General features: G+C 36.1%; 6 protein-coding genes across 7 annotated transcripts; 4 read left to right on the top strand and 2 right to left on the bottom strand.

The window, feature by feature from the left end:
* The first annotated feature begins 733 nt into the window (after positions 1–733).
* Positions 734–3008, top strand: LOC123878441. The gene is made up of 4 exons (XM_045925614.1): positions 734–1043; positions 1118–1297; positions 1489–2621; positions 2991–3008. Exons 2-4 carry the CDS (start codon positions 1183–1185, stop codon positions 3006–3008), a joined length of 1266 nt encoding a protein of 421 aa, XP_045781570.1. The 5' UTR covers positions 734–1043; positions 1118–1182.
* On the bottom strand, positions 2702–14541 carry LOC123878625. Of its 2 annotated transcripts, XM_045925932.1 has the most exons (3): positions 13524–14541; positions 12273–12626; positions 2702–4851 (listed from the first exon to the last, which is right to left on the bottom strand). In XM_045925932.1, the coding sequence occupies exons 2-3, from the start codon at positions 12615–12617 to the stop codon at positions 3907–3909; spliced, it is 1290 nt and encodes a 429-aa protein (XP_045781888.1). In that variant the 5' UTR covers positions 12618–12626; positions 13524–14541; the 3' UTR covers positions 2702–3906. The 2 variants fall into 2 exon arrangements, with proteins under 2 accessions (XP_045781888.1, XP_045781887.1); XM_045925931.1 differs by having other exon boundaries at positions 12273–14541.
* On the bottom strand, positions 7627–10717 carry LOC123878654 (protein ALP1-like). The gene has a single exon (XM_045925967.1). It carries the CDS (start codon positions 9268–9270, stop codon positions 8401–8403), a length of 870 nt encoding a protein of 289 aa, XP_045781923.1. The 5' UTR covers positions 9271–10717; the 3' UTR covers positions 7627–8400.
* Positions 14542–14606: 65 nt separating the features above from the next.
* LOC123878440 lies at positions 14607–15836 on the top strand. Its single transcript, XM_045925612.1, has 2 exons — positions 14607–15128; positions 15774–15836. The coding sequence occupies exons 1-2, from the start codon at positions 14607–14609 to the stop codon at positions 15834–15836; spliced, it is 585 nt and encodes a 194-aa protein (XP_045781568.1).
* A 5633-nt stretch (positions 15837–21469) lies between these two features.
* LOC123878660 lies at positions 21470–23304 on the top strand. The gene has a single exon (XM_045925972.1). It carries the CDS (start codon positions 22075–22077, stop codon positions 22819–22821), a length of 747 nt encoding a protein of 248 aa, XP_045781928.1. The 5' UTR covers positions 21470–22074; the 3' UTR covers positions 22822–23304.
* Position 23305: 1 nt separating this feature from the next.
* Positions 23306–25977, top strand: LOC123878607 (zinc finger BED domain-containing protein 5-like). Its single transcript, XM_045925906.1, has 2 exons — positions 23306–23607; positions 23718–25977. The coding sequence occupies exon 2, from the start codon at positions 23950–23952 to the stop codon at positions 25900–25902; it is 1953 nt and encodes a 650-aa protein (XP_045781862.1). The 5' UTR covers positions 23306–23607; positions 23718–23949; the 3' UTR covers positions 25903–25977.
* The last annotated feature ends 19 nt before the right edge of the window (positions 25978–25996 follow it).

Below are 25996 nucleotides of genomic sequence, written 5' to 3'. Positions count from 1 at the left end.
AATTATAAATCCGCTATAAGTGTCTTAAGCCAGTAATAGTAATTTATAGAACTAAATACACTTAGAACCATTTGCATTTGTTACTTGACCTTGTAGGGGTTTATAAGTCAACTTTACGTGCCAATTATAAGTGAATTCTACAATGGTTTCCTCTAAGAACGTACGTGGTATTATTGTGGACTCTCGAATGCTGTTATAGTCTTAATTTCTATGTAAAGGTTTCTTGTAAAACTATTAGTGTCCAAAGATATCTTCGTGAAGTCCATTTAAGAAGACAATTGCTTTTAATGTTTATCGCATCTTCACGGCCATTTTGATTTCTTTTGAGTCATTGGGTTTTTATTAAATTATTATAAAAATGGATATAAACATATGGAAGCGGTTAAAAAAAAGCGGTTCATATAAAAGGAAAGTGCAGAAAACATACCAACAAATGATAAGTGTGCCGAGTACTAGATTTACATCGAGCCAAGAACGTTCTGTAGAAGATGGTGAGGGTTCCGGACGAAATAATAATTTTCAAGATATTAGTCCAGGAGTTAGTAGTGGCGTTTCGGTACAAAACAAGGTTTTACCCACAACAAGTGATTTAGACTCGGACGATGACGAGGAATATATTTGTGACAACTCTGATTCTGAGCAGGAAGATGAAGATGACTGCTATTCAACATACGAGGAGAATAATAAACTACGTAGTAACCTTAGTAAATGGGCAGTAGAACACATTATTCCACATGTGGCGTTAAATTCATTATTAAAAATTTTAAATATAAAGTTGAAAAATATCCTCCCTAATGACGCACGAACTCTTCTACAAACAAACAAGGCAAATGTGGATATTATTTGTTCAGCTCCAGGGGAATATTGGCATAATGGTCTGAAAAAATGTTTAAAAAATATTGTTGAAGAGCTCTCTGTCCCACCTGATAAAATTTCTTTAAAAATAAACATTGACGGCCTTCCAGTGTTTAAAAGTTCTAAGTACCAGTTTTGGCCCATTTTATGTTCAGTATCTGAAATTCCACTGCCGCCTTTTGTCGTAGGTAAGTACCTGTTACGTCAGCTTCGTAGACAAAATAATGAAAATCTTAGATGACAATGTTTGCTTTTTTCATAGGTATCTATGCTGGTGATGGAAAGCCTAAAGATCTTGACACTTTTTTGGGACCTTTTGTAACAGAAATGCAGCAACTTCAAGAGGGACTTAAAATAACAGACAAATCACAAAGAGAAAAAATAATACATGTCAAATTAGGAGCATTCATTTGCGATTCACCTGCAAGAGCTATGATAAAAGGTTTTTATTTCACTAATTACATAGTATAGAAACATATAGTAGATACTAGTTATTAAGCTCTTTTTGTCTGTTCTTATAATTTGTGTGGTGTGCAATAAAAGTATATTCATTCATTCATTCATTCATTCATTCATTCAAACTATCAGCTAATTAACTAATTCAGCTAATTAAAAACAATATAATTGTTTCAGGTGTATCGAACTTTAATAGTAAACATGGATGCCTTAAATGCACGGTGGTCGGGGAATACTCTCACAAATCAAATACTGTGACATTTCCCCAGTTTAATTGCCCCAAAAGGAATGACCAAGACTTTCGTAAAAAGAAATACGGGCAACACCACAAGTTAGACTCGCCGTTACTCAAACTCAACATTGATATGATTGAAGATTTTCCGGTGTCAGATTCGCTGCATCTCATTGACCTGGGGCTTATGAAAAGATTACTAATAGGATGGCGTGATGGCAATTTTGGTATTTATCTAACTAAATGGAGTGCTAGCGATATAGCTAAAGTTGACAATTTCTTAAATGATTGTGAAATGCCTACAGAAATACATCGGTCAGTTAGATCACTGGACATTTTAAAACACTGGAAAGGTTCAGAGTTTCGTAGTTTTCTTTACTACCTTAGCTTGGTGATTCTTAAGGAGGTCTTAAAAGAAGAAGCTTATACACATTTCATGCATTTCTTTTGTGCTATCACAATCTGTTCGATCGAAAAACATTTTAAATTCCTTCAGATTGCTGAAGAAATGTTGGCACATTTTACAGAACAGTTCAAAAGAATATACGGTAAAGACTATGTGACAAGTAACATTCACAATCTCTCACATTTAGTTGACGAGGTTAAAAAATTCGGGACTCTGCAAAATTTTAATGCCTACGAATTCGAAAATAAACTTCAACATTTGAAGCATATGGTAAGACATGGAAAAAAGCCACTACGTCAAATTGCAAGGAGAATCATTGAAAGGGATTTAGTTGAGTTAAATAGTCTAACAACAGAGAACAACAAATGTCCAGTTATAAAGAAAAATGTTTTATGTTTAAATTCATTTATATTATCAAAAAAGAAACAAGACAAATGGTTTCTCACTAATGATAATCACTTGGTTGAATTCATATCATTTTATATTAAAAACAATAGTCAGACCCAGGAGCAAGATATAGAAATACGTGGTTTTGTTGTGCAACGAACTCAAGATGCATTTGAAAAGCCACTAAAATCTTCTTTTTTAAACATTTATCAGTGTGATAATGATGAATTACATCGCAACAGAGAGGCCGATATTTTCAAAATTTCAATTATTAAGTGTAAAATGGTGAGTATTTTGTATGGTAGGAAAATGTTTTTCATACCTTTGTTACATACTCTGTAAGTGAACATAATAAAAGTCTGTAATAATCAAAATTAAAGTTTTATTATTTCAATAACAATTTTTTTTATTACAATAATCTTAAAGCGAGACCAAAATCAATCTTAAAAGGTATAATCAATGAGGTAATCACGTTCCTTTCCTTTAGCATATTGACAAGAAACAGTCACAATCATTTATCACAATTACAAGTCCTTCAGTATCTTGTGTATCAAATACTTCCTTTCCTTTATTTATGCTTACATATAGATAAAAATAAATATAATTTTTGACTAACCAAACGTGACTTTAAAATTAATAGCCAAAATTCGTCAGATTACTAAGTTATGCTAACGAAATACTCTATAGTTGTAGGTTAAACAAAAAAAGTTAAAAAATTTAACATTAAAAAATTATGTGCTTAAAAATTAATGAACAAAACTCACAATTCCAACAAATTAAAAAAAATATACAAAACTATGGTAAAAACAGCATTTGGCCTAGGTTGGGCCCGGCCTACCTACAACTTTTTTGTGAAAAGTCGCAGCCATTGATGGAACTTCCATAACTCGATAGTTCGCTTTAATACAAATTGAAACTAAAGAGTGATAAAATCTCACATTTCCAAGGTAAAGGCTGTCAAAAGTTTCAAAACTCCAATATTAGAACGTTTGATGGCCTGTATCTCGGAAATGTGACACTTTAAGAGATTTTATCACTCTTCAGTTTCGATTCGTATTGAAACAATCTATCGATTTATGGAAGTTCCATCAATGGCTACGACTTTTCACAAGAAAAGTTGTAGGTGGGACGCAACCCCTCAGGCTCCACACAAAAATCTTCCAACCCGTTTCGAAGGTTTTGATCCCATAAGCAGATGATAGCATTCATCAATACAAACAGCTTTTACTATTGGTACTACTATTTTCTACATAGCTTGTTTGCTTTTTAATTTTAGGTATAAGTACTACAATACAAAATTTTGTTATATAGGTACATCAAAAATCACTTTTTTCACGTTTAGTTAAATAGGTGCTCTTTTATTCAACCAACAAGTCTTAGCTACCAAAGGAACTTTAAAATAAACTTAGAAATAACAACTATGAAAACTTAACCTCTTGTTAAGTAATATCACCATCAATAATTAATTATTCCCACCTAATCTAGGATTATTCAAAAATCAGCGACAAAAAATGAATCGAGTTACCAAATGTAGGTGTGTAAACATTATATGAAAACATTAACTACGTACTCAATTAGTCGGACATCCCTTCGTCGTTTTATCAGGCCTCTCTTCATCACTTTGATAGAAAATCTCAACATCATTTTGGTCAGATCTCTCTTCATTGTTTAAATCGGGAGTCTCGACGCTGTTTTGACCGGAGCCCTCTCCGTTAACATTCTCAATCGGCACATCTATTGGAAGAGTTTTTGCTGTCCTTTTTCTCTTTATTACTCTAACTTTTGGAGCCGACATCCTCTGATTGCTTTCGCTGCGTTTATGAGCATTTTTCAAAATAGTTTTAAAAAATTTATCGCAGTCCACTTTTGTAAAACTTTCATCTGTTGCGTGGATAATATCAAAAAAAAGAGAAATCGTTCTCGTAAACGCTTTAAAACATATTTTTACTGCTTCTTTCTTGGAAAAGCCAGTCCACGTACATTGCTTAAGAAAATTTCTTTCAAACAAAGAATCGACCAAGTGGTAGGCATTTACGCCGCCTTTGCCCAAACCTTTAGAACACACACCGACAAATTTCATCAACATGTTATCTTTGAATGTTCTATTTGATAGATTTTTTTCAAATTCCTCAAGGTCTTTGATATTTTTTATTAGAGTTGGCTCTTCGTCAACTCTTTTTTGTGATACGCTCATTTTTATGAATGATCTTAGCTCTGTTTGTATTTCTGAGATCTTTACACACATATTAGTTTGGATTTCATGTAAGGAATTTTGATTGGCTATAATGGTTGCTATGCTCTCCTTAATAGCTTCAATCTCGTTAGTTGGTGTTGAAATTTCCGGTTCTGTATGTGTATAAAAGAGGAAATTCGATTCCGGAATTGTGACAGGAATATTGCCCTCGACTGTACCAACAATCTGGTCTTGGGGCACAAAACAGCAATTTGTGTCTTCTTGGGATTTCTGGGCTACTTGAGTGACTGGTGTTGTGGTACTTAGCATTTGATTATGATTCTGAAAAAAAATATGATTATAACATTTTTATTTATTTATTTATTTACTTAGGTCCACCAACGCAGGATACACAATTCTTTCACCAAGATGATTGAGTCTGTAAGTGGGATATAAGGGTACTGCTGTATAATAGGCGAAAGGCTGACCACCTCTCACCAATAATGGGTGATACATATAAATTTATAAATTTTATTGTTCTATCATATAATACCCTTGGATGAATAAATACTCAGGATGGTATGCTCCGAAAAGTCAAATGAAGCAGGGGAACTGTCAGTTGATGAGTATGTGTGCGTTATGGAATGATACCATTCACATATGAAAATTTGCCTATTTTCCTATTTTTCCCTATTTTTCCCTTTCAAATTCAAATTCAAATTCAAAATGTTTTTATTCAATTAGACTTTTACAAGTTCTTTCGAATCGTCAAAAGCATCTACCACTGGTTCGGAATGCCTTTCCTACCGAGAAGAACCAGCAAGAAACTCGGCGGTTGCTCTTTTCAAAGATTTGATATACAATATTATGCCATGTATAAAAGCAATTGAAGTCCTGCGCATTGCTGGAGCGAATCGAAGTTCAAATCCACGCTTTTTTATCATTTACATAATCTTCGATAGTATAATATGCTTTTCTCAAGAGCATATTTTTAATAGATTTTTTGAACCTGTGTAAAGGCAAGTCCAAAATTGACTGAGGAATTTTGTTATAGAAGATTATACCCATTCCCACAAATGACTTTTGGACCTTCCTGAGACGGAGCGTAGGAGTCGCAAGCCTGTTACGGTGTCTAGTCAGCCTGTTGTGTAGATCGCCAACCTTCTTGTAACTAAGAATATTTTGTCTTACAAAAATTATGTTGTTGTAAATATATTGAGAGGCTACGGTAAGGATACCTATTTCCTTAAATTTTTCTCGAAGTGAATCGCGTGGTTTTAAGTTATAAATTGCGCGTATTGCCCTTTTTTGTAATACAAAAATTCTCCCAATATCTGCCGCTCTACCCCATATTAAGATTCCATAAGACATAATACTATGAAAATAAGCAAAATATACTATCTTTGCGGTCTCCACGTCAGTTAATTGTCGAATCTTTCTAACCGCGTAAGCAGCAGAGCTTAGTTTGCCAGCAAGAGTTGATATATGGGTGCCCCATTGCAGCTTCGCATCTAAGGTTATCCCCAAAAATGTAGTAGTCTCTTCTATTTTCAAAATATCATTATTTATCATTAAATTAATGTTACTTGTGTTCTTGGTATTGGGCAGTGCGAATTCAATACACTTAGTTTTTTTTGCATTTAAAAGTAGATTATTTACAGTAAACCAGTGAGTTACCTGAGATATGGCACCATTTATATCGTCAAAATTGTCCTTATTTCTATCGACTTTAAAAATCAAAGACGTATCGTCAGCAAATAGTACGATATCGCAAATATTTTGGACTACATATGGTAAATCGTTTATGTATACTAAGAACATGAAAGGACCTAGAATAGAGCCTTGAGGAACACCCATTATTGAGGCTGATCCGGATGACTTCACATCATTCACACATACTGTTTGAATACGATCACTAAGATAGGACGCAATGAGACCAAGCGCAGTGTCTTTGATTCCATAGTGGCTCAATTTAACTAAAAGAGTCTCGTGCTCAACGCAATCAAATGCCTTGGATAAATCACAGAAAATACCAATGGCATTCTGTGACCCCTCCCACGCATTGAATATATGCTTTAACAGCATTGCGGCCGCGTCGGTTGTTGATCGACCTTTAGTGAAGCCATACTGATCAGAATGGAGTAGCTTATTTAAATTGAAATGCTGAAGCAGTTGGTTGAGCATGATTTTCTCAAATATCTTGCTCAGTGTTGGCAAAATTGAAATTGGCCTGTAATTGTTTGGGTCACTTTTGCTACCCGATTTAAAAAGAGGTATCAATTTACTACATTTCATGAGATCTGGAAAAGCGCCTGTATCCACAGACTCATTAAAAATTAAGGCTAGATATGGCGCAATAATATCAATAATATTGTTAATTATTTTTACTGATATTCCCCACAGATCTCCGGTTTTTTTGCTTTGTAAAGATTTGAACACTTTAACAATGTCATATGGAGTAACGTATTCAAACCTAAACAACACACCGCATTCAGTGACATTGGCCCTGAGAAGATCATAGGCTTCTGTTGGTGAAGAGCTAAGGGAACTAGTAGTGATGACTGGAATGTTCTGGAAAAATTTCTCAAATGTATTTGCAATTTCAATATTGGAGTCAATAATACGGTTATTAATTTTTAGCTCCAATTTATTGTTATGCACTTTTTGTTTCCCAGTTTCATCCGTGATGATATCCCAAGCTGCTTTAATTTTATTATCAGAATTAATAATTTTTTGCTACAATAATTTTTAATAATTTTTTTTTCACGATGATTATTAAAAAATGAGATCTCATTAGATTAGTCTTTATTATGATAGTTACAAATCGATGGATGTTCGATGCTAGAAAATAATAATTTATCGATTGCAACGTATTAAAATTTACCTACTCTGTTTTTACATAATTTTGATTAATTACAGTATAGGGCCTCTGGCCTTATTGAAAATCTCTGCTTAACAGGGTGCCCATCACCATGTTTACTATATAATCGTATCCTGACAGTTAAAAATAAAAAAGTTAAAAAGTCAAATATAAAAACGCAATATATTCACTAAAAATATTTAATAATAATCCAAGTATGTACCAGTTAGCGATTTTATTTAGCGTATCTCGCAGGGTTACGGCGCTTGTACACGCTAAGAAAAAACGCCGGGCGTACCTAAGAATTCGTGTCGTAACTAGAAAATAACTGTGTACACTGCTCGCAGCGGTGCACGAAAAAAATCTTGTCTGCGCAAGACACGACGCGGCGAACGTTGTTGCGGAGCGGCGGGGGGGCGGTGTAGTAGGGTTGAGCCAGCCCAGTTTTTGTTGTGCGTTGTGCGTTTGGTGTGGACGTGTATTGCAGCGTAGAGTACAAAATGGCTGATGAGTTACTTATAACTTTAGTAGAAGGACGACCGGTATTGTGGGACAAAACTTTAGACATATATAAAGATAAAAGACTCACATACGAAGCATGGAGAGAAATATTTACTATCTTAAACAAAGACTTCGACGAAATGACAAATGTCAAAAAAAATGAATATGGTAAGTACTTACAACATATTACTATCTTTTTACAATTTTCAAAAATTCAGATTACTAGATATATTCTATATAGCTATATATTATTATAAATATTAATCATTGTCGTTACCCACATTAAATACATCTACAATAAAAGATTTAAGTTGCAAGCAATCATAAGTTCAATAGCGCTAAGTAGCATACGGACACGGCTTTGCTAAAAACGATAATGACTAATACTTATAATAAAATACGTATAAACATGAAAAAAAATATAACATGTAATTGTTTATTTAAACAATATGGCAGGTAAGAATAATTCCTTGTTTCACACTTTTTGGATTAAAATTTAGTAGTCGGGTTTTAGTTTTAGAACTTATTTTTTATGTGTATTTATCTTGCCATGGCAGTGATCCTTCATCAGAGGAAAAATATTCAGTATATTTTTGACGAATTTCGTCTGCTGTGAGATTATTGCCTTCTAAATGCAATGGACTATTTAATCGGTCTCGATTGATTAAAGGCTCAACGTGACCTTCTTCTGTATGAATAAAATTTTGCAAAACGCAAGTAGTTTTTACAATAGCAACTGTTAAATCGAGACTTAAGTTTAAAGATCGGTGCAGAATTCTCCATTTGTTGGCCATTATTCCAAATGCACACTCGACGTATCTTCTTGCCCTTGTCAAGCGATAATTAAATATCTTTTGTTCTTTTGTGAGTTCGTTACCACCGTAGGGTCGAAGTACGTTAGCATGAAGTGCGAAAGCTTCATCAGCTACAAAAACATATGGTAATATATAGTTAGTATTTATTATAGAGCATGGGGATGGTATGTTTAACGTATTGTCAACAAGTTTTTTCCAAAACTGTGTTTCTTTGAAAACATTTGAATCACATTCTTTACCATACGACCCTACATCAATAAAAATGTAATTGTAGTTGGAATCCACAATAGCCATGAGAACAATAGAAAAGAAATGTTTATAATTTAAAAACATTGATCCACTTTCTTCGGGTTTAATTATTCTAATATGTTTCCCGTCCAGTGCTCCAAGACAGTGTGGAAAATTGGCATTTATTTCATATCTTTGTGCTATATTCAACCATTCTTCTTGTGTTGGCATCCGCATATAAACTGTAGATAATTCTGACCAAATATGATGAGTAACTTCACGTACAATGTTCGCTATTGTTTTTATTCCGATTCGAAAATCGAAATGAAGACGTGCGAAGGCATCTCCAGTTGCCATGTATCTGTAAAAAATTGTAACAATGTCTTAGAGCAAGAACACACTTGCAACTTGCAGTGCGATTAATTGCAAGTGTGTTCTTACTCTTACAATGAGGTCATTTCCTTTTTTATATGAAGTTTATGTCTACTTGCAATAGATGGTACCTACTTTCTAACGGTAGTTCGTTTTTTGTTTCAGCAAAGTCTACAGCAAAAAAATGGACAAGTTTGCGAGATAGGTGGATGAAATGTCACAGAAGACTTAAAGAAATGAAATCGGGATCGGGTGCTAAGAAGATTCGTAAATGTGATTTTTACGACGAAATGTTATTTTTGACAAAAATTGTAACACGCCGAGACACTGAGTCAAATATACCCGAAACAACAAACGTGGAAAAAAGTCCCGTAGAACATACACCGATCGCGAAAAAAAAGAAACAGGATGTTAGCGAGGTGGACAAAAATATGGCAGAATTTATAAAGGCTGCTACCAAAGAAGAAGAGAGCCGTGCCATGTCATTTTTTAAAAGTATAGCTCCGAGTGTTGATAAGTTCAGTGATGAGGAAATGGTGGATTTCCAGTTTGAAGTTTTAAAACTTGTGCGTTCTACGCAACAACGAAAGGGAAGTGATGTTCAGCATCAATGGAGTACTGAGTATTACAAAACAACGCAGCCTTCTACGTCGTCATTTAACGTACCCGGCCCATCATACTCGACTCGACCAGGTTACAGTACTCAAAAATCTACATCCATTGAATTTGACACTGAAACTATTAGTAGTGTGGAAACATCGCATACAGATGAATTTCACTTTGACTTTTCTGAAGAATATGAACATGTGGAGTCTGTTGAATTTGGAAACATGTAACACTTCAAAGACATTTATTATTGTATAACGTTCAAATCAATATGCTTAAAAAAATTACTTACCTTAATGTTACGGCCAATCTAATGTATGGAGGAATACTTTCTCGCATTTTGGTATTTTCATGTCGTATATTATTTTCTATTGTTGTCAAAAGCTTGTCAAACGTAGAAATTTTCATGCGAAAATAATCCACAAATTTTTCCTCATGTTGTCGCATGACACGGTAAAGGGTAATGAACCCGCCAAACTCATTTTTCTCTTGTATAATTGGATGAACCCAGTAAAGTCTCTTGTTTTTTGTTTCCTTTTTTATTTTGTTATAATAATAATATGCAATTATCATTCTTTTTTGCTTTGTAGTTAACATTTATATAAATAAACGAAACTCACTGATTACACTTGTTATTACTTGCGCGCCCTACGCCCGACTGTCGACTGCACGAAAAGAATCGTGTCGTGTACACGTTTCCATTGGTCTTGTCTGCGGAAGACACGAAAAGTTTTCGTGTGTGGAACAGACAAAATTCTTGTCGTCTACACGAAGAATTTGTCTTGTCTGCCGCAGGAACGGCAAATTTTCTTAGCGTGTACAAGCGCCCTTAGTAGACTATTCACTACTTTTGGTGTTATACACCGGGCAAGTTTACATCCCTATATCGTAGATCTCTTACCAAATTACACAAAGCGGCTCTTGGGTAGCGGTTTTTTTTTTCTCTAAGCCAAATTCAAAGTTATTTATTCAAAATGGGTTCATATTTTATTTGTCTTGTGTTTTCTGACATTTATGACCTTAAAAAATACCGAAATAAAGATAAATATTCTAGCTATCCGTATAGCGTCCCATCTTTGACCACATCACGCGTGACGAGTCCTCCGTTCGTCGCTAAGGTTGTTTTGGTGGGTGCCTACTGTAAGGTTATTTTTAAAAATTGATTTGAGTTGTCAAAAATAATATAAAATTATTAATTTATCTAATGCAGGTAGTTTGATAAAATCGATATTTCGCTCATTCGATGTCATACAATCTGTTGCTAGGAGGCCAACAAGATTGAACTTGCATAAATACGGGCGTTTCGAAGGTTTTAGTTTAGTCTCCTTCTGAGATTCGGAGCGATATCGCATATTTTCGGTATTTGGATTGTGAACTGGATAATTAGATGTTGTGATAGCAATCACGCTCTAATTAAATTACTTATTTTGGCATTAGTTTGTTTAGATTATTACTCTCGGATAACCTTACACATTAAACTTGTGTTTTTTTGTGTTGGTTTTGGAGAGGACATTCCAATAATTCGATAAAAATATTTAAATAATACCTGCTTTTCTGAGTGATGCCAATACTACTACCTATCATGGACTAACTATAACTAAATAATATTATTAATGTAGTAAGATTTTGATTACCTATTTATTTATTTCTTTATTGCACACACAAACATATACATTTACAAAAAACATAGAAGACAACATGGTAAGTACGTTGGACAGATAAAAACGTATGTTTTTATCTGTCCAACGTACGTACACCAATTACGTAGGTACCTAGGTACTTCATGATAAATTTGGCATGCAGCTATTATGACGGAGACTGGTATATTAAATGTACTACAATTTAGTAATAAGTTTTGTTTTAGTTAAATTTCAATATCAATTTAAAATCTTTTAATTAACAAAACAGCCTTTTTCGCTTAGTTATATTATGATTGTCATCAAAAATAAAATATAAATTTGTCTAAATATAATGAAAAAAAAATTGCTCATTTTTAGGCAAAATTACCCCATTTATTTTCTGACAACCCTAGACTTCAATTTGAAGTTGTGTAATTTGCACAGCACGATTACGATACGATTTAAAATTAAATTATTTCATTGAAGTGTCAAACAAAAAAATATAATCACTACGTTGTGTCAAATGCGTATCGGAAGGTGTTAAGTGGCCAGTTTCGTAGAATTTATGTTGAGTTTGTGTGCGTGACGTGTAATTACAGAGATTTGGTCGATAGTGGGTCGATAGTTGTGCTTCCTTCGTTTGTACGGCGGGGTCACCGGTTGATAATACCTAATAACCCTCGCAATATGTGTCAAACGTGGCATCTAGTGGTTCTAGAACTGGTATAGGAACTGGTAACTTGGATGATGGATGATACTTACATCTGTTAAAGTCTTCGCCAATTCGTTGAAAGATTTATCTGGCAAGGGATATTTTTCCTTGCGTAATGATCGACGGTTCGTATCTCCTTCGTCAGTTTCAGTATCTGATTTGTCACTCATTGTATCAATTTCATCCTGTGCCTCTTGAAATGTTTTAAGATTTTTTCTTTTTACATCACATGACATGATTTCCCAAGAAGCATCAGGTGAACTATTTTCCTGCCTCCTTAATTTATCTGCTGACTTCTTTGGCCAAAAAAGTAATTTATTATGCACCCACAGATCTGGTACGGCCGTTAATCTTAATTCGCCTTTTTCAATTGTTTGCACTACTGAGAAAGGCATGGCAGGAATCTGTAAAAAAATACATGTAACTATAAATACATTTTATAATACATCAAACCATAAGAAACAAACCGAACGAACTTACGGAGACAGATGCAATAGTTTACATAGAGCTCCGTTATATTGGCAGCATTGCGAATTGTCCAAAAATAATCTGTATGGAGATGCAATAAGGACGTCCTTATGCCCATTCTTTAATGAACGTCCTTATTACATGAGCCTACGGATTATTTTCGAACAATTTCGCATGCTGCCAACATAACGAAAAGAGAGCTCACTTGTGAAACGCACACAAGTTAATTTGCACGTAATACAATTTTGCTTAAACGATATAGGTAGAATATTAGGGACGAACGTAAGCACTAAGAAAAGCACCGGTTCAGGTACGCAAGGCGTCATGAGTCAAGATGCAAGAACAATTGAAATTTTAGTCCTTAGTTCCCACCTGCACCAATACTTATCCCAAAATATGTTCCTATGGTATGATGTTGTCAAAGTTCGGTTAACCGGCGCCGGTGGTTTATCTTTGGTGCTAGTGGGCGTCAGATGAACAGGTTAAGTAAGCAGTGCATAACATCAACCTTTGTGATGTAAACGAAAAATTATTGCTCAATATTATTCACGCACGTCCGCCGTCATCACATTAGCACAGCTAACTAAGAGCTTACTGAACAAGAACAGACACGCACGCGGCATGCGACTGGCGAGCGAGCGCCGCGCCAGCTATCCCGCGCGCGCGGCTAACTTCAGTTCAAACATTACCTACATAACACAGGGATTCCCCGCAGTTATACCACAGGTTAAACCCTAGAAATACTTATCTAGTATATTTACGGATGATTTCCACCAAGCAGCAATTACAATCTTTAAAAAATATTTATGAAATGAAGTAATAAAATTAATTACCTAGTTCACATTCGTCACTAGTGAAATGGTCATAAACGGCGAAGTTGCAATTTTCACACCAAAAATTTTTTTCGTTTAACAATAATTTTATGTGTTCTTCCTTCAAAACAATATGAACTGGCCTTTCTCCAGAATATGTTGAAACTCTCTTGCCACAACCATGGCAATTGCGAGATAACAAGAAATGAGTTTCAATCCAAGGCCATCTCGCAGTTTTTAAGGCTCGGATATCATTTTTAGTCAAAAAACGGTCTACGTCTAGAAATATGACCATAGTAGTTCGATCCAAGTCACAACTAAAACATAAAAATAATAAACTCTTAGTTTAGCAAGCATTTAAGACATTTGTGTGCGGAACTCTAATTCGTCACAATATGGCGCGACAATGCTGTTAGGACTAATATTATTTTTAAACACAACTTTGTAAATACGCCGTGTTCAAAAGGCGAACAAAAATTGAGATGTAAAACACAATATACTTCACCGAAAATACTTACGCGTTTGCCGTGCACACACGTATGCACGTATAATATTTCGTGCGAAATACTTATTAATATATTTTATATATAATAGATGAACTTACCTTTTATTTTTTTTATTTTTCTCCACGACCGCACAACATAACACAATAACAATTCACAAATGTTTGAAGTAGCTAGTAATAGAAGCGCGGAGTACGTTACACGCCTGTCTGGTTCTATTAAATGCTAATAGTGAGCTTCGCGGGAGCAAATGGTTCTCCGGAGTCTAACTATAAGTGTATTATGGGCTTAAGTCGTGGTGGCTGGTTCTGTTAGATGCTCATAGCTGGCTTCGCAGGAGCAAATAGTTCTGCGTAGTCCAACTATAAGTGTATTATTGATCTAAGTGGTGCTCGCCAAGTCTACTATGAGTGTTTTATTAGCAAAAGTACGCGTATAAAATGGGCCCTTTTCTGTGGTTATAAACTTTTACTAGCCTGTTATAGACCTGGCTCCGGAACCACTACAAGACCACTTTTTGTTACTTGGGGAGTTACTTCTAACCTGCCAGGAATATGCTGCCAGACATGGTCTGATATACAACGTGACCAAAAGTCAATACATGGTATTTAAGGCCCCTCGTAAACAGGTGACATACGAACCAAAAATTACATTGAACGGAGCTTCACTCATACGTGTGCAACAATTTAAATACTTGGGTCACTATGTTTCGGAGGACCTTAAAGATCATGTCGACATCGAGAGAGAGAGAAGGGCCTTGGCAGTTAAATGTAATATGTTGGCCCGCAGGTTCGCCCGATGTAGTAAAGAGACAAAAATCACACTTTTCAAGGCATACTGCCAAAACTTCTACTCGGGAAGCTTGTGGGTCAACTTTTCAAAAAAGGCCATAGACACCCTAAGGGTGCAGTATAATAATGGTTTTAGGATGCTGTTGGGCTTGCCACGGTTCTGTTCAGCCTCAGGCATGTTCGCAGACGAGCGGACCGATGACTTCTTTGCAATAATGCGGAAGAAGTCAGCATCACTGCTGAAAAGACTGCGCTCAGGTTCCAACAGCATCCTGAACATGTTTGCGAGCAAGATGGACTCACCAATGCTTAAACACATTGTTAAAGTGTTGGTGAGGCCACCTTTGTAAATAATTCTGTCTGTTGCCACGAATATAGTTTAGGTAAGGTACTAACATTAGGTTTTTAAGTGTCTGTATACTAACAAATTGAGCCATAGTTGCTTTAAATAAAAGGATTATTATTATTATTATTATTATTATATTTAATATGGACGAGACAGGGTTACCACTAAACAATAAACCGGGATATGTTTTGGCTGAAAGGGGCTCGAAAGCTGTAGCTATGTCGACGTCCACTGAAAAAGGCGAAACGATTACCGTCATAGCCTGTTGTAATGCGGAAGGTAACTTTTTGCCCCCCACATGCATAATGAAAGGGAAAAGAAAAAAACCAGAATTTGAAGATGGTTTGCCGCCAGGATCACTGGTTTTTATGTCCCCAAAATCGTCCTACATAACCTCAGATTTATTTCTAGAATGGATGAAATCTCATTTCCTGCCTAGGAAACCAGCCGGGAAAGTGCTGCTTTTGCTCGATGGTCACTCTACCCATTGCAATTCTGTCAAAATGCTGCAATTTGCCAACGATAATGACATTATCATGCTATCGATGCCAAGTCATACCTCACACTATCTACAGCCACTAGACGTTGCCGTTTTTAAGTCTCTTAAAACTTATTTTTATGAATCGTGCAGATTGTGGATGAAACAGCACCCTGGACGGCGACTCACGAGACATCAGTTTGGATCCCTACTTAATCAAGCTTGGGGAAAAACAGCCACCAGTGATAATGCAACATCCGGATTTAGAGCCACTGGAGTTTTTCCATTAAATCCAGGAGCTATACCCGATTACGCTTTTGGTAGCAACCTGGAAGCACTTGGAGAAAGTCAGCGTGAGAACCTTGAAAGGACTCAATCAGCGCAGCTAGAACTTGGCCCGAGTACTTCCAAAACTCCGATATCTTATTATGACAAACCTAATAATAATAATAATAATAATGAAGCTTTATTTAATTCCATACAAAAAATAATAAAATTAAATTAAATACAAGTTTTTTTTTTTTTTTTTTGATACCATAATAATAAACTTAAGAATAGTATAGATTAGTGAGTTAGTAATTATATTACAAATAAAAATTATGGTTAGTTTGTTAGTACAATTTATTTACATTGGTAGTGTGTGTCTTCAGTCTAGGTTGTTATATTGTATGGACCCCCTTTGGGTAAAAGCCTCCTCCAAGGAATTCCACCTCTCTCTGTCCGTAGCTGCGGCTGGCCATCTTCGACCCGCTGTCGCCACTATTTCGTCTACCCATCTGGCATATGGCCTGCCTCTCGCTCTAGTGCCTCTTGGTCCCGACCATGTAACTGACCTTGTGGTCCATCTGTCGTCGGTGTATCTAGCCACGTGACCTGCCCATTTCCATTTTCTTTGTAGTGCGAAAGTTAAGGCGTCAGTGACTTTAGTTTTCTTGCGGATGACCACGTTTTTTACTCTATCTTTTAATTTTATGCCTAGATAGCTTCTTTCGATTTTTCTCTGGGTAGTCTGGATTTTGTTTCTTGTTTTGAGATCAAACGTCCAAGTTTGGCAACCGTAAGTGAGGCAAGGTAGTATTTCAGAATCCATAACGATTTTTTTGGCTGGCAATGGGAGTTGTGATTTGAATAGTTCTTTATGAGCCCAGTATTTATTCCAGGTGATCGCGGTTCTACGCTCTACTTCTTCTATATTTCTTTCATTGTTAAAAGAGATTTGTTTGCCCAGGTAGATGTAGTTTTCTACAAACTCGAGAGGTACATTATTGACTAAAATGGGTGATTTATGGTAATTAGTCATTACTTTTGTTTTGTCGAGGTTCATTTCTAATCCAACTTTAACACTAGCTTGATGTAGGTTATCTATCATGCTATTTAGTTGCTGTGCAGTCTCTGAAAACAGGATGATGTCGTCGGCAAACCTAAGGTGGCTTAGAAACTTCCCATTCATGTTGATGCCTTGTTTAGACCATGGTAAGGTTTCCATTATATCTTGTAAGACGGCTATGAATAGTTTTGGGGAGATCGGGTCTCCTTGTCTCACGCCTCTATTTATATTTATTTTTGTGCCTGTTCTGTCTAACTTGACTCTACTTGTACTATTGGAATAGATGTTTTTCAAGATATTTATCAATTTTTCTTCTATATTTTGTGCTTTTAATGCTTCCCAGATGCTATCGTGTGATATTGAATCAAAAGCTTTTTTGTAGTCTATGAAAGCTAGATATAATGGCCTTCGGAATTCTAGATACTTTTCTACTACCTGGTCGACTACTTGAATATGGTCCACTGTACTGAAACCGCTTCTGAATCCTGCTTGCTCGATCGGTTGGTGTGCGTCAATGACAGGCGATATTCTTTCGAGCAGACAGGAAGCAAATAATTTGTAGAGGCAAGGCATGAGGCTTATAGGGCGGTAGTTCCCTATGTCCGCTGGATCACCTTTTTTATATAGTAAGATGATTTCAGATTCTGTCCATATCTGTGGCACAGCCTCTTCGTGCAATATCTTGTTCCATAGAAGTGTGATAGGTGTCAGTAATAGAGTCCTTGCAAATTTGATGCATTCGTTTGTGATTCCGTCTGGCCCCGGGCTTTTTTCCGATTTAAGCTTCATAATTTGTTTCAGGATTTCGGGCTCCGTGAACTCTTGAATGGGGAAGGTACCACTGCATTGGTTAGAAACATTTATTTTATTTAAGGAGTTTGTTTTGCTGTATAGTTTTGTATAAAAGTCAGTAGCTACATTTATTATTTCCGTTCGGGATTTGCATTTGGTAGAGCCGCGCTGAAGTGATATAATCCAATTCTTTTGTCTATTTAACTCTTTATTTGCTTTCTTAGCTGATCTAAACTTTTCTAGGTTTCTTTGTATAGTGTTTATTCTGTAGGAATCGTAGCACCTTTTTATTTCTTTATTTGTAGTCTTGTAGAGTTCTTTCAATTTTTCTTTATCGTTCTTATTTAGTTTAGACTTATTTTGTAAACTGTTTCTTTCTTTCATAAGCTCTAGTGCCTTTTCTGACAAAATTTTGCGTCTCTCATTCCTTTTAATACCTTTTAAACTTTCGAATATAGAGTGCATAATTTTTTGGCAGTACGCATCAGCTCTATAATTTTCGTGTGTCGATATAAGTTCCGGTATATATCTTTTTAGGTTTTCAAGGTATGTTTCTTGCTCTTTGAACGTTTTCAACGTTGTTGACGTATTAGAAAAGTATCGCCTACTTCTTTTCTTTGATTTCAGATTGATTGTAGCTCTTAGCAATCTATGGTCTGATCCAAAGTGGAATGACGACAGTACTTCATATTTAGAAAATAAGTGGGGTTTTGTAGTCATAATATAATCAATCTCATTTTTTGTATTTTTGTCTGGAGAGATCCATGTCCATCTATTTTTATTTTTTAACTTGAACATGGTGTTTATAATTTTCATGTTGTATTCGTATGCGTATTGAATGAGTCTTCCTCCACGAATGCTCCTCTTCCCATAGCCATATTTGCCGGTAACTGTATGCTCATGGCTTTTGGGTATTCCGATCTGTGCATTAAAGTCCCCCATAGAGATTATGTATTTTGTAGAGATAGAGTCGTGAGCTGTCGCCAAGTCTTCATAGAAATTGTCTATGTCTTCTTGGGATGATCCTTCAGTAGGTGCATAAGCCTGAATTATTGCAAAAAGTAAGCCTTCCAGTTCAATTTCTAGTACACAGACTCTCTCCGATATTCCAGTGAACTTTTTGATATTTGCTCTATATTTTTTCTTGACTAGGAAGCCCACTCCGTAAAGACCTTTGGTTTTGCCTAAGTAATACATGATGTAATCTTCATCCTCGATAATATTCTGACCTAGACGGCGAACTTCGCTCATTCCCAATATATCATGGTTAATGTTTTGTAGAGCTGCCTTTAATTCGATAAATTTTGTCGCTGACGATAGTGATTTAACGTTGAAAGTACAAATATTGAAATTGCTTGTCTTTACCAAATGTGTTTTCCTTGGAGGGTTTTGGTCGAACTCTCCCGCGGTGACCAGCCGTACTGGGAGATTAGAGGGAGGTAGAGGGTCTTTTTGTGGTTGCTATACTGTGGTGGGCTGTGTTGTCTTCGCTTGGCCTTGAGAGGAAGCTGTTGGAGAGTAGTTTAGTTTTGGTCTTTGTAGTATATAATCTTTCATGTTAGTTGCTTTATTTTTCTTAGACGGTTGTTTATTGCTATGTAGAGCTGTTTGACTGTTAGGGTGAGATGTCTCCGGGGATTCTGAGAGATTTCTCTTGTTTAAGTAGTTGCGAGAAGCGGGCTTGTTCTTGTTCAATATAATAAGTTTATCGTATTTAATAAAGGCAGTATTGCCTGCCTCTTTCTCCTTCTGTAGTTGGCTTTGCAGCTCCTTACGCTTGTTCAGAACTTCCATTGGGTAATCTTCTTTAATGTAGTATGAGGTGTTCTGTAGACATTGCTTGTTTTTTTGAATTTTGATTTTAAATCCCATTGTAGAGAACGATATCACAACCGGCCTGACTTTTTCACCTTTCTTTCCCAGTCTCCTAACAGCTTCAATGTGGCTATTATCACATGTGGAGGGCGCCACAGTGCCACTGTTGACATCGTACTCGTAATTAAATCAAGTTTAAAAATAATTAAGTGCATAAAGAAAGTGAAAAAGTGCTAAATTATGTAAATAGTGTATAAACTTGTCTGAACATTATAAAGAACACAGTTTACAAGCAATAAAAATAGTGAAAAAGTGCCAAATAAGATTCGTCAAAACGTCACCTAGAAAACTGTTATTTCACGAAAATAAGAAAAAATTTGAGTATCAATTACATTGTTGTGCGTATTTGTTAACAGTTGAAATCCGAAAAAGCTGTGAAAAGTGTTCAAACCGATGAGTTAAAAAGATTGTAGTTAAAATAACCTCCAAAGTGCAAATTAATGACTCAACAATCCTAACGAATATTGATCAAGATCTACTTCGCAACGCCATCTACTGATAGTTCACGACATCACTCAGCCAACCCCTGATGAGACTTGCCAACCAAGAGAACCGACAACTACCAAGTAAAAATCCTTTAGAATTAGAGACTTGTTCACTATCGCAGCCGCCACCTAGTGTCAAAGATTGACATCGCTACAATTACCGAAAGCGCGATTTACATGAGTGAACGCCGATAATCCAAAACATTCTAAACGCAACTCATAGAGGTCGCTTGGTGTCACTTCTAATCATAAACTATACCCAGATCTTAATACAACATGGAAGAAATAAAAAATATGTTAGTAATCATGCAACAAGATCTTAAACAGCAAAAACAAGATATGCTGGAGATGAAGGAAGATATAAAGAACACAATAAATAACAATATTAACGAAAAATTTAACAGTTTGGAATTAAAAAACGAACTTTTGGAGAAAAAAGTCCATGAACAATGCACAAAAATAAGCTACTTAGAAAGGTATACTAGACGCAAGAACCTAGTCTTGTTCGGAGTAGAAGAGCAAGAAAAATCTTACCACGACTTAGAAGAAACAGTAATTAATTTAATAAACACTTACTTTAAAATTCCATGTGATAATAGCCACATTGACAAACCTACACCAACAAAAGTACTGAATGAAATATCGCCGTTGCCTAACAAAATTAAAGAAGCCTGTAAACGCGCCAAGCAGGTTAGTATGCTTTTGACGTCTGAAGATTACATCGCCAAGCAAAAAATAAAAGAAAAAGAAAAGGAAGAGAAGCTCAAGAGACCAAAGAAGATTAAACAAGAAATAGAGACTGATAGAAATAAGGAAAACAAGACTGTTAGAAAACGGAAAGCCATTCGAAGGATCTCAGACAGTAGCTGTGAAGAAGTCCCCATGTCCCTTTGTGATACTTCTGAAAGTGAGAACGACGACAAAGAAGAAGATAACTGTAGAGGCTGTGGAGAAAATTATTATAAGACCCAACTCGTCGAAGACTGGCTGCAATGTAATATTTGTATGCTCTGGACGCATGAAAATTGTACGGAGTTTGAGGATATGTGCTCCGTCTGCGGCAATAAGAAAAAGAAGGAGTTGAAAGGACGTAAGGGCAAAGGGAAAGGGAAAAAGAGTACTGGCTATCACTCCCCCACTCCTATGGCCATCATACCCGGACAAACGGGGAGAGATGGCCAATCGTAAGATTTTTATTTCATGCCTGAATGATTATTTTTGTTTATTTTAAGACTGATTATTGTTAACATTTAATAAGAAATATAATTAAAGTTTCGTTTGTGATTAAAGTAATCGTTTGATTTATTATGATTCTTTGACAATCAGACTTCAAAGTTAATAGGGCCATCTCCCCCGGAATTACCCTATAGTTAAAAATCTTTTTATCATTATTCAAATGTGTACCTCCATATGGACGTAGGAGATTAGGTGTTAAAGCAAAGCCTTCATCGCCAACTAGTATAAACGGTAATTCCTCGTGCATGTTTGTATGAAGTGGTCGAGGCTTTGGTACATTTAAAGTACCATCATTGATTTTTTTCCAAAATATACTATCCTTTAATATAGTGGAATCGCATTCCTTGCCATACGAGCCCACACTGATAAAAATAAATCGGTACTCTGAATCGACAATTGCCATTAATACAAAAGAATAATATTCCTTGTAATTAAAGAACATAGAACCACTCTTGGCTGGCTTCAAAATTCTAATATGTTTGCCATCTACTGCTCCAATACAGTGAGGAAAGTTGGCTTTTCTTTCGAATCTTAAAGCGATGTCCTCCCATTCTCTCTCAGTATCAGGCAGCTTAAGAAAATCTGTCTGTAGGCTTTCCCAAATGACGTTGCTCATTTCTTTTATTATTTTACTTATTGTCGAAACGCCTACTCTGTATGAGTAATGTATTTCTTTGAATGAACATCCTGAAGCTAAATATCTGAAAAAAGTATATTTTGTTACTACATATTACATTATATGTCACCAATAAATAAATTCAATTCTGATATTTTTTTATTTATTTCAGGAAAACTGGTTTCAACTAAATGGAATAATATACGAGATTCATGGCTTAAGACGGTGAAAAAACAAAAAGATGAGTCTAAATCTGGATCTTCGGCCAAAAAGACACGAAATTATTTATATCACGAGCAATTAATGTTTTTGAAAAAGGTCTCCGAACCTCGACCGCCTCATGAGTCGGGTTCAAAAAAAGCAAGAACCGAGACTGAAGTAGGCATGGAATCAGATTTTCGTTCATCTTTAATTAAAGATAAAAGAACAATTGATAATAAAGAAGTAAATGAGAAGATGTCAAAGTTTTTGGATTCCAGAATGAACCCAGAAAAAGAAAACCATCATCTTTCTTTTTTCAAAGGCATTATACCAGTCTTGAACACTTTAACTATCGAAGAGACTTTAGAATTTCAAGCCAGCGTCCTGACAATGTTGCAAAAAATTAAAAGTAGGAATTATGAGAGAGAGAATTACGGACATTGGCGTCATTATAATCAGATGACCGGACCAGATCAGTATACTCGCTCTGGATACTACACACATCCTAATCAACAGGCGACACCTACGCAAGATCAACACTCTGGATACTCTACAACACCTATACCATCAACTTCTTCCCAAATTCCAGTGAATCCAGTTTCGCCAACAGCATCTACTCATTCCATATACTCCCAAGAGTCAGAATATTTAGATTTTGAAGGGTTTTAAATTTGAGTACAAATAAATACTTAAGTGACTAATTTGCATTTTTAATTAATAATTATTTATTGTCAAAAGAACACACACACACACTTTACCTTAAACAAATGGCCAATCTTTGTTCTGGGCAAATACATTCTCTAAAACTTGTATTTCGTACTCTTATGCCTGGTGAAAGTCGTCCCAGTAAATCGTCAAAAGTGGTTGTTGTCATTCGAAAATAATTGAAGAACTTTGATCCGTCACTTCTAAGTTCACCCATCAATGTTTCAAATGTCCCTAGTGTAAATCTTTCCCGTAAAATAGGATGTACCCAATACTTTCTTCTTTTATTTTGCCTTCTGTACCACCACCACCACAACACAACAATTTCGTCGTCCATTGTGGGCACAGGTCCAAATTCAACTGAGGTGCTTTAAATGTGAACACTCTGTCCGGTGTCCGGTTTCCGGCAGATCTGCCGGTCCGGCATAGTGGGAACCCGGCCTTAGGCGCCATGTAGGTAGGTAGGTACGCTGTGCGTGTCACGTGTCGCGTCGCCCGGTCGCGCCGCTCGTCGTCCTCCCACCGCCCGCGCCGCTCGTCGTCCTCCCACCGCCCGCGCCGTTCGTCGCTCTCCCGCCGCCCGCGGCATACCGCGGCAGCTTGCGACCATTCAGTTGAGTCAATACGATTACTAGGACTGCACGTGATCAAGTTTTTGATACCAAATTTTAAAACTCGAAAATAAGCTAAGAATAAATTCCGTACCTAGATAGTGATTGTTTATAGTTTTACGAGCACTGTTTTAAGCAGGTATGTTTTTATTATTTTTACGTATTATAATGATAAATCAAATGCTACTTATAATAGTTCCACAAAAACAGGTCGTTTTTGCCTAAAATATTGCTGTGTTTTACTTACAGTTCACGATGGATAAATGGCTAAAACCTGGGATTGCTAAGGGGAAACGTGGTGCTAGCTTTGTGGACAGTAATGTTAATACTTATCAATCTAATCAAGCTTTTGACCAAGTCTCATCTTCACCAGAAGGAGAGACAATTGAAAAAAAAACGGAAATTACCAGTGGTGCTAGTTGTTCAGTAAGAACTTAATTCTATTTTTTATAATTTATTTCAATTTGTTAAAGTTACACGTATGTGTCCGCGCTTATACGAACTGTTTTTTATTGCATTTTTTTTTCAGGGTATTGGTACGGAAGACACTTTTGTTGAACAAAATCAGCAAAACTCAGTGATACCATCTACTACCGACCATACTGAACGTCAAGCGGGAATATCTTCAAAAAAGAGAAAATATGATGAGTCCTATCTGTCCTATGGATTTATACCGATAGGGAATGCTGAAAATCCTGATGGAAAATGTGTTGTTTGCAGCAAGATTTTGTTGAATAGCTCCCTGGCACCTGCAAAGCTTAAGCGTCACCTTGATACTAATCATCCTCACCTCAAAAATAAAAACATTAGTTTTTTTGAAAGACAAAGAGATGTACATCAAGCAGGTGTGACCGCTTTACAAAAATATGCAAAAACTGATAATGAAAACGCCACGAAAGCCTCATTCATGCTAAGTTATAAGATTGCACGAGCTGGAAAACCTCACACAATAGCCGAGGATTTTTTGAAACCATGCATGACTGAAGTTGTTGCCTGCTTGCTTGGAGAGGATTCAGCTAAGAAAGTGGCAACGGTACAGTGTTCGAACAACATCGTATCTGACCGTATTCATAAGATTTCAGACCACATTGAAGATGAATTGATTGATAGATTGAAAGAGAGCAATGCATTTGCAATGCAACTGGACGAAAGTACGGATGTTGCCGGACTAGCAATACTGCTAGTTTTTGTCAGATATCCATACAGAGAATCTATCGAAGAAGATTTGTTTCTCTGTGCTCCTTTGGAGGCCAATACAACTGGAGAAGAAATTTTTAAAGTTATTGATGAATACATGAAAAAAAACAAAATTGATTGGAATAAATGTATTGATGTATGCAGCGATGGAGCTGCAGCCATGATTGGTAAAGTAAAAGGAACAGTGTCAAGAATTAAAACTGTTGCGCAAAATTGTACTAGCAGTCATTGTATTTTACATCGTCATGCTCTTGCCGTGAAAAGAGTGCCATCTGATTTAAAACAAGTCCTTGATCAAGCCGTACAAATCGTCAATTTTGTGAAAACACGTCCACTGCAGTCAAGGCTATTCAAAAAAACGTGTGAAGACATGAAAAGTCAGCATCAATCACTCCTTCTACACACGGAAGTGAGGTGGCTTTCCAGAGGAAGGGTTTTAAACAGATTATATGAATTGCGCGATGAACTGAAAGTTTTCTTACAGACCCTTCCTTCGCCTGCAAGTGCTAGCTATCTTGAACTGTTACGAGACGAGCGATGGTTGATGAGATTGGCTTATTTGGCTGACATATTTGATAAACTGAACACAGTGAGCAGCTCTTTGCAGGGAAGAATGATAACCATATTTACAGTGAGTGACAAAGTATCTTCATTGAAAGAGAAAATCGCCTTGTGGATTGAATGTCTTGGACAAAAAAGGTATGAGTGTTTTCCACTACTTGAGCAATTTCTCAAAAAATATAATCATCTTCAAATCGCTACAGACGTAGAGATAAGTATACGTGAACATTTGACAAACCTAAAAACATCTTTGGAGGAATATTTTCCAGAAGAAAAGCTTCGGTTACGGGAAATCGAATGGGTCCGAAATCCATTTAGGATTAGTACCAAACCTTTAACACTGACTGTATTGGAATATGAAAATTTAATTGATATTAAAAATTCATCCACACTCCAACAACTTTTCGAATCTGAAGCTATCATGAACCCGAGTCAATTTTGGATTGGCCTGAAAAACGAATACCCGGGCATTGCTGAAAAAGCTATCATAGCATTACTCCCATTTGTGACAACTTACAGATGCGAGGCTGGGTTTTCAGCGTACGCCTACACGAAAAATAAGTTTAGGAGTAGGTTGAATGCTGCACCAGACCTCCGCATCCAATTGTCGGACATAAAACCTGACTTCGATGTAATTTTAAGGAAAACTATGAAGAGATTTCATTCATCACATTAAAATTTTTGTAATTACCTTTTCTTCTAACTAAGTAAATATTTTTATCTTAAAAAGTCTTTCTCTTAACATCAAACTTTGCGGGCACCAATCCAAA

Source organism: Maniola jurtina, chromosome 26 (assembly GCF_905333055.1).
Source record: "Maniola jurtina chromosome 26, ilManJurt1.1, whole genome shotgun sequence".
NCBI classification, from domain to species: domain Eukaryota; kingdom Metazoa; phylum Arthropoda; class Insecta; order Lepidoptera; family Nymphalidae; genus Maniola; species Maniola jurtina.
Note: the sequence above shows the minus strand (reverse complement) of the source record. Positions and strands in the feature narration are given on the sequence as shown.

What these genes read in the sequence shown, in the direction of transcription:
- LOC123878660 (XM_045925972.1), top strand. Translation starts at nt 22,075, where the DNA reads ATGTCACCAATAAATAAATTCAATTCTGATATTTTTTTATTTATTTCA.
- LOC123878654 (XM_045925967.1), bottom strand. Translation starts at nt 9,270, where the DNA reads ATGGCAACTGGAGATGCCTTCGCACGTCTTCATTTCGATTTTCGAATC.
- LOC123878607 (XM_045925906.1), top strand. Translation starts at nt 23,950, where the DNA reads ATGTGTCCGCGCTTATACGAACTGTTTTTTATTGCATTTTTTTTTCAG.
- LOC123878441 (XM_045925614.1), top strand. Translation starts at nt 1,183, where the DNA reads ATGCAGCAACTTCAAGAGGGACTTAAAATAACAGACAAATCACAAAGA. An exon ending in TGCAAGAGCTATGATAAAAG is followed by an intron (nt 1,298 to 1,488) that starts GTTTTTATTTCA and finishes TAATTGTTTCAG; the next exon opens with GTGTATCGAACTTTAATAGT.
- LOC123878440 (XM_045925612.1), top strand. Translation starts at nt 14,607, where the DNA reads ATGGTATTTAAGGCCCCTCGTAAACAGGTGACATACGAACCAAAAATT. An exon ending in AACACATTGTTAAAGTGTTG is followed by an intron (nt 15,129 to 15,773) that starts GTGAGGCCACCT and finishes TGAATCGTGCAG; the next exon opens with ATTGTGGATGAAACAGCACC.
- LOC123878625 (XM_045925931.1), bottom strand. Translation starts at nt 12,617, where the DNA reads ATGCCTTTCTCAGTAGTGCAAACAATTGAAAAAGGCGAATTAAGATTA. An exon ending in TGGCGAAGACTTTAACAGAT is followed by an intron (nt 4,852 to 12,272) that starts GTAAGTATCATC and finishes ATTTTTTTTCAG; the next exon opens with AATCATAATCAAATGCTAAG.